The sequence below is a fragment of the Nerophis ophidion genome, linkage group LG09, assembly GCF_033978795.1.
Source record: "Nerophis ophidion isolate RoL-2023_Sa linkage group LG09, RoL_Noph_v1.0, whole genome shotgun sequence".
Classification (NCBI taxonomy): domain Eukaryota; kingdom Metazoa; phylum Chordata; class Actinopteri; order Syngnathiformes; family Syngnathidae; genus Nerophis; species Nerophis ophidion.
Window position 1 is genome coordinate 62,038,073 of NC_084619.1, and position 13,057 is coordinate 62,051,129.

General features: G+C 37.4%; 1 protein-coding gene across 2 annotated transcripts in view; it reads right to left on the reverse strand.

The window, feature by feature from the left end:
• The window catches only part of LOC133559591 (cytochrome P450 26C1), a 12,687-nt gene extending 2,187 nt beyond the window's left edge, over positions 1 to 10,500 (reverse strand). The window contains exons 1-6 of one of the 2 annotated variants that reach the window (XM_061911487.1): positions 9,712 to 10,500; positions 7,003 to 7,283; positions 648 to 872; positions 304 to 579; positions 80 to 238; positions 1 to 7 (exon numbers count right to left, since the gene is read on the reverse strand). The exon at positions 1 to 7 is cut by the window's left edge and continues 290 nt beyond it. In XM_061911487.1, the coding sequence (XP_061767471.1) occupies positions 1 to 7; positions 80 to 238; positions 304 to 579; positions 648 to 872; positions 7,003 to 7,209 (874 nt within the window). In that variant the 5' untranslated portion in view covers positions 7,210 to 7,283; positions 9,712 to 10,500. Of the gene's footprint in view, positions 8 to 79; positions 239 to 303; positions 580 to 647; positions 873 to 7,002; positions 7,620 to 9,711 lie in introns of those variants that run through there. The other variant, XM_061911486.1, reaches the window with a different exon arrangement.
• Positions 10,501 to 13,057: the final 2,557 nt, after the last annotated feature.

Below are 13,057 nucleotides of genomic sequence, written 5' to 3' on the forward strand. Positions count from 1 at the left end.
CGGTTTCCTGCGAGGTGGGTTTGTCGGGGAAGTTAGCGGAGAAGATCTCTGCAATGCTCATTCGCGTCTGACCCGGTACCTTGAGCTCCTGGATGCTGAGGTCCTGGCCGTGCTCCTTGGCGCTGGACAACATGTAGTCGAAGGCGTCGAGATATTCATCCTGCGCTTGCTGGCGCTCCATCTTCTCCTCGATGATCTTCTCCATGTTGGCGTGCAGGATCTCTCTGGCTTTGATGCCCTGAAAGGAACAGGAAGTGTTCTGACCCGCACAGGAAAGGGACGGGCATACCTCGGCTTGCTGACCTTACGGAGCCCGCAGAGCGGAGCGTCGACGGGCAGCGAGAAGAGGTTGTCCATCAGCTGCTCAAAGATGCGGCTCAGGTAGACCACGCGGTCCTCTTCCAGGTGCAGGCCCAGCAGCACGCTCACGGCCACGCGGAACGTCAGCGACTTGGCGGCGGCGTAAACGTCCATGGTGTCGGGCCACGAGCACCACTTGGCCACTTCGCGGCGCACCACTTCCTGCAGGCGGGGCAGGTAGGACTCCAGAGCCGGCCTGCTGAACACCTTGGCCAAGACCTTGAAGAGGGGGCGGAGTCAAGAGACGTCATTAAAGTCAATGAGCCAGGGAAGAGGCGGGGTCTTACCTTCCTCTTCCTCTTGTGGGCTTCGCCGACAGAGTTGACCAGCGTGTTGGGGCCCAGGATGATGCGCGTGCTCTGGGGCCACTGCGTGCACACCAGACTGTGCTCCCCCAGAAGGATCTTCCGGATGTTCTCGGCGCCGGTCACCCGGATGACGGGCTTGCCCAGGAGGTGGGTCTTAAACACGTTGCCGTGGCGACGCCTGCGAGAGACGTGGAAGTTGGAGCCCTGAGGAGGAAGGAGGACATCACGTCGGCTCAATAAGGGCCAAAAATGGAGACGGGTCACCTGGCAACTGACACTAGCAAGTAGCAGGTAAAGATAGTGTAGCATTTAGCAGCTAAAAAGCACGGTTAGCTGTTCGCAGGTGAGCATAGTGTAGCAGTTAGCAGCTAACAGCCAAAGTGAGATCTTAGCAAGTGAGCATAATGTAGACCAGGGGTCACCAACCTTTTTGAAACCAAGAGCTCCTTCTTGGGTACTGATTAATGCGAAGGGCAACCAGTTTGATACACACTTAAGTAAATTGCCAGAAATAGCCAATTTGTTCAATTTACCTTTAATAAATAAATCTATATATATATAAAAAATGGGTATTTCTGTCTGTCATTCCGTCATACATTTTTTTTCCTTTTATGGAAGGTTCTTTGTAGAGAATAAATGATGAAAAAAACCACTTAATTGAACGATTTAAAAGAGGAGAAAAAACACAAAATAAATGAAAATTAAATTTTGAAACATAGTTTATCTTCAATTTCGACTCTTTAAAATTCAAAATTCAACCAATAAAAAGAAGAGAAAAACTAGCTAATTCGAATCTTTTTGAAAAAATTAAAAAAATAATTTATGAAACATCATTAGTAATTTTTCCTGATTAAGATTAATTTTAGAATTTTGATGACATGTTTTAAATAGGTTAAAATCCAATCTGCACTTTGTTAGAATATATAATAATTTGGACCAAGTTATATTTCTAACGAAGACAAATCATTTTTTTTTCTAGATTTTCCAGAACAAAAATTTTAAAAGAAATTTAAAAGACTTTGAAATAAGATTTAAATTTCATCCTAAAGATTTTCTAGATTTGCCAGAATAATATTTTTGAATTTTAATCATAATAAGTTTGAAGAAATATTTCACAAATATTCTTCGTCGAAAAAACAGAAGCTAAAATTAAGAATTAAATTAAAATGTATTTATTATTCTTTACAATAAAAAAATAAATAAATACTTGAACATTGATTTAAATTTTCAGGAAAGAAGAGGAAAGAATTTAAAAGGTAAAGAGGTATATGTGTTTAAAAATCCTAAAAACCCTTTTAAGGTTGTATTTTTTCTCTAAAATTGTCTTTCTGAAAGTTATAAGAAACAAAGTAAAAAAAATAAATGAATTTATTTAGACAAGTGAAGACCAAGTCTTTAAAATATTTTCTTGGATTTTCTAATTCTATTAGAGTTTTTCTTAGAATTAAAAATGTCGAGCTAAGCGAGACCAGCTTGCTAGTAAATAAATACAATTTTAAAAATAGAGGCAGCTCACTGGTAAGTGCTGCTATATGAGTTATTTTTAGAACAGGCCAGTGGGCAACTCATCTGGTCCTTACGGGATACCTGGTGCCCACGGGCACTGCGTTGGTACAGCAGAATGACAGACAGAAATACCCATTTTATTTATATATATATATATATATATATATATATATATATTTTTTTTTTTTTTTTTTTTAATTAAAGGTAAATTGAGCAAATTGGCTACTTCTGGCAATTTATTTAAGTGTGTATCAAACTTGTAGCCCTTGGCATTAATCAGTACCCAAGAAGTAGCTCTTGGTTCCAAAAAGGTTGGTGACCCCTGGTCTAGAAAGACTTGGACTTAGACTTCCTTTTATTGTCAGAAAATTTGAACTTTTCAGTACGGATAAGAACAAAATTTTGTTGCATTTAGCAGCTAATAATCACAATTATTTGTTAGCAGGTGAACAACATTTATGAGCTAAACAACTACAGTTAGCTGTTAGCAGGCAAACATAGAGTAGCATTTAGCAGCTAACAATCCCAGTTAGGTGTTAGCAGGTAGTGTAGCATTTAGCCAATGTTAGCTGTTAAAAGGTGAGCATAGTTTAGCATTTAGCAGCTAACAACCACAGGCAGCTGTTAGCAGGTGAGCATAGTGTAGCATTTAGCAGCTAACATGCACAGTTAGCTGTTAGCAGGTGAGCATAGTTTAGTATGTATCAGTAAACAACCACAGTTAACTGTAAGCCTTTAACTATATTGTAGTGTTTATTTATTATTGCATGTAGTACATGAGTACAGTATTCATACATGTAGTACATGAGTACAGTATACAGTACATGCGTGATTAATATTTTACGTTTTTTTAAGTTAGTAATATTTTACGGTTTTTAACTTAACATTTTACGTTTTTTAAGTACATTTTTTATGTTTTTAAGTTAACATCTTCCATTTCTAAAGTTATTAACAGATTGTTTTTTGAATTATTAACATTTTATGTTTTTTATGTTATTGAAAAGTTTGTCTTCTAAGATATTAACATTTTATGGTTTTTAAGTTATCAACACTTTACGGTTTTAAGTTAAAGTTTTATGGGGTTTTTTAAGTTATTATCATCATACATTTTTTTGAGTTAACATTTTACGTTTTTTAAGTTAACATGTTTTATGTTTTTTAAGTTTTTAACATTTTACAGTTTTTAATCAAACATTTTATTGTTTTTAAGTCATCAACAGTTTGGTTTTTAAATTAACCTTTTATGGTTTTTAAGTTATCAACATTTTATGTTTTTTAAGTTAACATTTTAGGGTTTTTAGGTTAGTAACATTTTACATTTATGTTACTAACATTTTATGTTTTTTAAGTTATTAACAGTTTTTCTTTGAGTTATTGTTTTATGTTTTTTAAGTTATCAACATTTTACAGTTTTAAGTTATTAACCATTTGTTTTTAAGTTATTAACACCTTACATTTTTTTAGTTAATAATTTACATTTTATGAGTTAACATTTTACGTTTTTTAAGTTTTTAACATTGTACGGTTTTTAAGTTAACATTTTGTTTTTTAAGTTAACATTTTATGCTTTTTAAGTTTTTAAGTTAACATTTGATTTTTTTAAAGTTATTAACATTTTACGGTTTTTAAGTTATTAACATTTTACAGTTTTTAAATGATCAACAGTTTGTTTTTAAAATTTTTGACCTTTTATGTTTTTTTAAATAACATTTTCTGTTTTTTAAGTTAACAGTTTATATTTTTTAAGTTAACGTTTTATGATTTTTAAATCATTAATGTTTTATGTGTAAGTTATTAGTGTTAAATGTTTATTTTTTTATTAACGTTTTTTGTTTTTTAAGTTACTAATGTTTCATGTTTTGTATGTTGTTAATGTGTAATTCTTCATTATCAGCCCTCCCCTTAAAAAGAATAACAAACCAACATAGTTCGGACTAGTTATGAATAATAACACGTTAATTACACGTTAACATAAAACAATAAAACAATTTAAAAACGAACATTCTGCAGCACAAACTATACATAAAAACAATAATAGGTCAAAGGAAAAAATGTGCAGCACAAACTAAGGGGACAAGTTTGGGGAGATTTGGACATATACGGTTTAATTATGTTAATAACATGTTAACTACACGTCAATAATATGTTAATTACACATTAATAACATAGACCTTATAAAACGTTAATTTAAAAACCATAACAGACAAAACATTTTGCAGAACAAACGTTGCACAACCTATCGAGTCAAGTTTGGTGAGATATGGACATAGTTGGGGAGTCGAGTTATGAATAATTACACATTGATAACATTAAGATTATAAAACGTTTACTTAAAAACTGTAAAAATGAAAATGTTTTCAGCACAAACTATCAATAAAAACTATGATAGGTCAAACAACATCATGTGCAGCACAAACGAAGAGGACAATTTTGGGGAGATTTGGACATATGGGGTTTAGATATGTTAGTAAAATGTATATTATACGTTAATAACTTGTTAATTACATGTTAATAACATAAACCCATAAAACGGTAATTACTTAAAAGCTATACCAGACAAAAGAATTTGCAGAACAAACATTGCACAAATAACGGGTCAGGTTTGGTGAGATGTGGACATAGTTGGTGACTAGTTATGAATGATAACTCCTTATTAACATTTTATAGTTTTATGTTATTAACTTAAAAACTGCAAAAAGGAAATTTTTTGCAGCCCAAACTATAAATAAAATAGGTCAAACAACAAAAATGTGCAGCACAAACAAAAGGGACAATTTGGGGGAGATTTGGACATATGTGGTTTAATTGTGTTAATAACATGTTAATTACACGTTAAAAACACAATACGTTAACTTAAAAACTATAACAGACAAAACAATTTGCAGAACAAACGTTGTACAAACTAACGGGTCACGTTAGGTGAGATGTGGACATAGTAGGAGACTAGTTATGAATAACAAGTTCACAACATGTTATTAACATAAAACTATAAAACATTAACGAAAAAAAGCACGATCGAACATTTTTGCAGCAGAAAACCATAAATAAAATTCTATACCGGTCAAACAAAAAAAAAATGCTGCACAAACAAAGTCTTCCTGAGATTTGGACTTATGAGGTTTAGTTATGTTAATAACATGTTAATAACACGTTAACCACGCGTTAATAATACAAAAAGTTAACTTAAAAACTATAACAGATAAAACAATTATGCAGAACAAACGTTGCACAAGCTAACGGGTCACGTTTGGCGAGATGTGGACATGGTTGGAGACTAGTTATGAATAATAACACATTCATAACTTGCTAGTAACATAAAACTATAAAACATTTATAACTTAAACGAAAAAAGCACAAACAAATAGGTCAAACAATAAAAAGTGCAGCACACACAAACTTTGGTGAGATTTGGACATATGGGGGTTTAGTTATGTTCAATATGTTATTTACACGTTAATAACATGTTAATAACACATTAACTACGCAAAACGTTAATGATTTAAAAACCATACCAGACAAAACAATTTGCAGAACAAACGTTGCACAAACTAAAGGGTCAAGTTTGGTGTGATGTGGACATAGTTGGAGACTAACTACGAATAATAACACAATAACAACACGTTCATAACATGTTAATAACTTCTCAGTGAGTGCTTAGAAAAGCGCGATATAAATCTAAGTTATTATTATTATTATAAAATTATAAAACGTTAACTTAAACGAAAAAAGCACAAACGAAGTTTGGTGCGATTTGGACATGCAGCGTTTAGTTGTTAATATGTTATTTACACATTAACATGTTAATAACATGTTAACTACGCAAAACATTAACTTAAAAACTATAACAGACAAAACAATTTGCAGAACAATTTGCACAAACTAACTGGTCAAGGTTGGTAAGTTGGAGACTAGTTACGAATAATAACACGTTCATAACATCTTAATAATATAAAACTATAAACCCTTAATAACTTAAATGAAAAAAGCACAAACAAGTAGGTCAAACAAAAAAAAAAAAGTGCCGCACAAACAATGTTTGGTGAGATTTGGACATGCAGCGTTTAGTTGTTAATAACATGTTATTTACACATTAATAACATGTTACTAACATGTTACTAACATGTTACTAACATGTTACTAACACGTTACTAACGCGTTAACTACGCAAAACATTAACTTAACTATAAGAGACAAAACAATTTGCAGAACAATTTGCACAAACTAACTGGTCAAGGTTGGTGAGCTGTGGACATAGCTGGAGACTAGTTACGAATAATAACACATTAACAACACGTTTATAACACGTTAATAACAAAACTATAAAACGATAACTTCAACAAAAAAAGCACAAACAAATAGTTCAAACAAAAACAAATGTGTAGCACAAACGAAGTTTGGTGACATTTGGACGTATAGGGGTTTAGTTATGTTAATAACATGTTATTTGCACGTTAATAACATGTTAATTACACACGAATAACACGTTATTCAAGGAAAAAAACAGATTTAAGAACACTTTTTACCCGAGAGCAATATAAAAAAAAGACATGCATGTGAGCTGTGTGCTCGCTATTTTTATGTATTTTTATCTAATTACCTGAGTTAGCACGTTCTATGTTCTTTACGTGTTATTATGAATGTTCACTAAATGAATTTGCTTCAAATGACAATAAATATCAATTCTATTCTATTTGTCAAAACCGTAAAAGCCCAAACTATTGGGGAGACATGTTAGCAAGTCACACCAACAACATTCCAAGAGTAAACAAAAACAAACCGAAACAATTATTGATTTACGCGCGTAATTAAAGCCGTGTGCGCGTCTCACCTGCAGCAGCCAGTGGAGGGTCTCCCCGACCAGCGGCCACCCCATGGAGCCCTCCGGCAGGGGGAGGCTGCTGCCGGGGTCCCTGGTCAGCCTCCAGCGGAGGCTCCACAGCGCGCGCGTCAGGGCGAGCAGCAGGAGCGCGCACAGCGCCGACGCGAGCGCGCTGGTCAGGGCCGACGGCAGCCCGAGGTCCGGCAGACGGAACATCTCCCACGAGCAGCATCCACGCCACGCGAGCGCCTCGGAGAACTCGTGTCTTCCTCTTCTCGGATGGAGCACGCCTGCGGGCACGCGCACACACACACATACACATGCACGGGAGAAGAAGTGTTAGGAGACATCATACACGCGCGCGCGCGCGCAGGGAGGATGCGCCTGTCAAAATATTCCAAACACTTTTACTGCCGACGTGCACGGGCTTGCCCGCGCTCCTCGTAAAAGGGCGTGCGCGTGCCTGCGTGCGTGCGCGCTCACCTCCGAGCTGAGTCCTGCGAGTGAAGTTGAGGCAAAGTCACGCCTCTTATACACCACCTTCGGCCGTGACGTCACGCGCGGTATGCTAAAACGAGGTGGCGTGCGTGCGCGCACAGGCTTCACCGCGCGCGCATGCACGCGAGGGAAGGGGGGCGGGGGGGGGGGGGGGTGGATTATGAGGCGCAGGCGACGTACGCGTCCGGGTGGAAGCGCGTGCGCACGTGAGGGAGATGTCACGTGACCTCACCTGGATGACATCCTCTTTAGGCTACACCTGGTGACCTTTGACCCAGCAGTAGAAAGTGTTGTAATGTAAACACAGGATGATGTCTGCTGTCAGCCTCGGGCACGCGCGCGCACGCACGCACGCACACGCACACAGTACTCTTATTGGTTGTTTCACTTTTGCTTCGCTTTTTATGTCGCAGCCCCATTCCAGAGTGGACTAATGTGTTTTTGTCCTCAAAATTCCATACACAATACCAAATAATGACAATGAATGGATTAACGTGGACCCCGACTTAAACAAGTTGAAAAACGTATTCGGGTGTTACCATTTAGTGGTCAATTGTACGGAATATGTGCTGTACTGTGCAATCTACTAATAAAAGTTTCAATGGCCCTAGTGTGTGAATGTGAGTGTAAATGTTGTCTGTCTATCTGTGTTGGCCCTGCGATGAGGTGGCGACTTGTCCAGGGTGTACCCCGCCTTCCGCCCGATTGTAGCTGAGATAGGCGCCAGCGCCCCCCGCGACCCCGAAAGGGAATAAGCGGTAGAAAATGGATGGATGGATGACTCAATCAAAAAAATGTGAAAAAAAGGTTGTTGTTTTTTTAATTATTGCCAATGTATTGAAAATTTAAAAAACTAAGAGATAGTAAAATAAGTATTGACAGGCTTTTGCCATGAAGCTCCAAAGTGAGCTCAGGTCCTCCTTGAGATGTTCCTGTAGCGACATTGGAGGAAAGGCACACGCTTGACCGTGCATGGCAGAGCACAAACCAGGAATGAAGTCCGGGGGATTGTCTGTGGACCTCGAAGAATCTGGGCAAGTGTAGAGATGCTAAAGTTCCGCTGCCTCGGATGACCCGATGAGGCTGTACTTACTGCCAAAAGCTGTAAATACTTAAGTTGTGACATTTGTAGGTTATTTTTTTAATATATATCAAACATTTCCACTAAACAATGAAAACATTTTCATTATGGGGTATTGTGTGGAGAATTTTGAGGACAAAAGAATGAACTTATTCCATTTCGTGGAATGAATTCATGTGGAAAAGTGTGATTTTTTCTGAAATGGGCATGGAGCGAGCAGCAGTGCTAAAGGATGTTAGCATCAGGAGGAACAGGATGCTAAGTGCTAGCAGTGCTAAAGGATGTTAGCATCAGAAGGAACAGGATGCTAAGTGCTAACAGTGCTAAAGGATGTTAGCGTCAGAAGGAACAGGATGCTAAGTGCTAGCATTGCTAAAAGATGTTAGCGTCAGGGGGAACAGGACGCTAAGTGCTAGCAGTGCTAAAGGAAGTTAGCATCAGAAGGAACAGGATGCTAAGTGCTAGCAGTGCTAAAGGATGTTAGCGTCAGGAGGAACAGGACGCTAAGTGCTATCAGTGCTAAAAGATGTTAGCGTCAGGAGGAACAGAATGCTAAGTGCTGGCAGTGCTAAAAGATGTTAGTTTCAGGAGGAAAAGGATGCTAAGTGCTAGCAGTGCTAAAAGATGTTAGCGTCAGGAGGAACAGGATGCTAAGTGCTAGCAGTGCTAAAAGATGTTAGCGTCAGGAAGAACAGGATGCTAAGTGCTAGCAATGCTAAAATATGTTAGCATCAGGAGGGACAGGACAATAAGTGCTAGCAGTCCTAAAAGATGTTAGCGTCAGGAGGAACAGGATGCTAAGTGCTAGCAGTGCTAAAAGATGTTAGCGTCCGGAAGAACAGGACGCTAAGTGCTAGCAGTGCTAAAAGATGTTAGCATCAGAAGGAACAGGATGCTAAGTGCTAGAAGTGCTAAAAGATGTTAGCGTCAGGAGGAACAGGACGCTAAGTGCTAGCAGTGCTAAAAGATGTTAGCATCAGAAGGAACAGGATGCTAAGTGCTAGAAGTGCTAAAAGATGTTAGGGTCAGGAGGAACAGGATGCTAAGTGCTAGCAGTGCTAAAAGATGTTAGCGTCAGGAGGAACAGGATGAGGTAGAAAGCTTGGCGTCTGTCAACATGATCCTCGCTGCCTCTTGACCTGTGGCGGCAGCGTCCTGGACGCCAACTTCCTGTCCCGTCAGGAGAAGGCGTGTGAGACGGCGCGGAGGCAGCGTGGGATTACAGCGTGGGCTCGGTTACAGCCACCTTCCTGCACACGCAGCAGGAGGCAGCAGACAGAAAGTTGGGAGTCGCTCCCGCGAGAGCAGAGAAGATGACTGAGGAGGAAGAAACACAGCGTGGTCAGCGGCTGATCAACTTACCTCAACACTTTTAGGCCTTTATTTTGAAATCCTGTGACATCTCCATGTTCCTTTAGTCAACATATTTTTGGTGTTTTTTTATTTTATTTTTATTTTTAAGGTTCAAAATGATTTAAACACATCTTGAACCTCGTCTCCTCTGAGCGGCGGCCTGTCAACACCTCTACTCCGTGTGTGTGTGTGTGTGTGTGTGTGTGTGTGTGTGTGTGTGTGTGTGTGTGTGTGTGTGTGTGTGTGTGTGTGTGTGTGTGTGTGTGTGTGTGTGTGTGTGTGTGTGTGTGTGTGTGTGTGTGTGTGTGTAAGAAAATATAACTCTCATCCTCCACATGGCGTACGAACACGACAGAAGATACAAAAGTTCTGAAAAAATACTATTTTAAATGTTCAATGACATAATGGAGATGTAACGTTCAATGACATAATGGAGATGTAACATTCAATAACATAGTGGAGATGTAACGTTCAATGACATAGTGGAGATGTAACGCTCAATGACATAATGGAGATGTAACGTTCAATGACATAGTGGAGATGTAACGTTCAACGACATAATGGAGATGTAACGTTCAATGACATAGTGGAGATGTAACGTTCAATGACATAATGGAGATGTAACGTTCAATGACATAGTGGAGATGTAACGTTCAATGTCATAAGGGAGATGTAACGTTCAATGACATAATATTCAATTACATCATGGAGATGTAACGTTCAATGACATAATGGAGATGTAACGTTTAATGATATAATGGAGATGTAACGTTCAATGACATAACGGAGATGTAACGTTCAATGACATAGTGTAGATGTAACGTTCAATGACATAGTGGAGATGTAACGTTCAATGACAAAGTGGAGATGTAACGTTCAATGACATAATGGAGATGTAACGTTCAATGACATAATGGAGATGTAACGTTCAATTACATAGTGGAGATGTAACGTTCAATGACATAGTGGAGATGTAACGTTCAATGACATATCGGAGATGTAACGTTCAATGACATAATGGAGATGTAACGTTCAATGATATAATGGAGATGTAACGTTCAATGACATAATGGAGATGTAATGTTCAATGACATAGTGGAGATGTAACGTTCAATGACATAGTGGGGATGTAACGTTCAATGACAAAGTGGAAATGTAACGTTCAATTACATAATGGAGATGTAATGTTCAATGACATAATGGAGATGTAACGTTCAATGACATAGTGGAGATGTAACGTTCAATGACATAGTGGAGATGTAACGTTCAATGACATAATGGAGATGTAACGTTCAATGACATAATGGAGATGTAACGTTCAATGACATAGTGGAGATGTAACGTTCAATGACATAATGGAGATGTAATGTTCAATGACATAATGGAGATGTAATGTTCAATCGCATAATGGCGATGTAACGTCCAATGACATAATAGAGATGTAACGTTCAATAACATACTGGAGATGTAACATTCACTGACATAATGAAAATGTAACGTTCAATGACATAATGGAGATGTAATTTTCAATGACATAATGGAGCAATAACGTTCAATGACATCACGGAGATGTAATGTTCAATGACATCGTGGAGATGTAACGTTCAATGACATCGTGGAGATGTAACGTTCAATGACATAATGGAGACTTATAGTTTAATTACATCATGGAGATGTAACATTCAATGACATACTGGACATGTAACGTTCAATGACATAATGTAGAGGAAAGGTTCAATGACATAATAAAGATCTAACGTTCAATGATAAAATAGAGATCTAATGTTCACTGACATGATGGAGATGTAATGTGCAATCACATACTGGAGACGTAATGTTCATTTACATCATGGAGAAGTAACGTTCAATGACATACTGGAGATGTAACGTTCAATGACATACTGGGGATGTAACGTTCAATGACATAATGGAGATTTAAAATTCAATGACATAATGGAGATGTAACATTCAATGACATGATGGATATTTAATGTTCAATGACATAATGGAGCTGTAACATTCAATGACATAATGGAAATGTAATGTTCAATGACATAATGTTCAATTACATCATGGAGATGTAACGTTCAATCGCATAATGGAGATGTAACTTTCAATGACATAATAGAGATGAAACATTCACTGACATAATGGAGGTGTAACGTTCAATGACGTAATGGAGATGTAATGTTCAATAACATACTGGAGATGTAACGTTCAATGAAATAACAGAGACGTAATGTTCATTTACATCATTGAGAAGTAACGTTCAATGACATACTGGAGATGTAACGTTCAATGACATACTGGGGATGTAACGTTCAATGACATAATGGAGATTTAAAATTCAATGACATAATGGAGATGTAACATTCAATGACATGATGGATATTTAATGTTCAATGACATAATGTAGATGTAACATTCAATGACATAATGGAGATTTAATGTTCAATGACACAGTGGAAATGTAACGTTCAATGACGTAATGTTCAATTACATCATGGAGATGTAACGTTCAATCGCATAATGGAGATGTAATGTTCAATGACATAATAGAGATGAAACATTCACTGACATAATGGAGGTGTAACGTTCAATGAGGTAATGGAGATGTAATGTTCAATGACATACTGGAGATGTAACGTTCAATGACATAATGGAGATGTAACGTTCAATGACATAACAGAGATGTAATGTTCAATGACATAATGGAAATGTAACGTTCAATGCCCTACTGGACACATTAGTGATGTGGACATGCAGACAAAACATGAAGAAGTAAAGTTGATCCACATATTACAATGATTGAAATAATTGACACTCAGTTTGGTGCAGACATTTTAATTTGTGCTGTTACAAATTTGAAGTTTTTGTAAAATATATATTCTGACTAATTACATCACCAGCACAACCCCCCCCCCCCCCCGTTTATGTGTAGTTGTTATGTTTCTACATAACATTATCAAAACATCAAAACATGATCGTTTGACAGAATCATTTATAGCACAAACAAATGGCAGAGTTGTTATTATATTTCCACAAATAATTAAATTAATATTAAAATGAATACTTAATTTAATAAATTAATTTAATATCTACATATTTAAATAATGCATACATTAATATTTA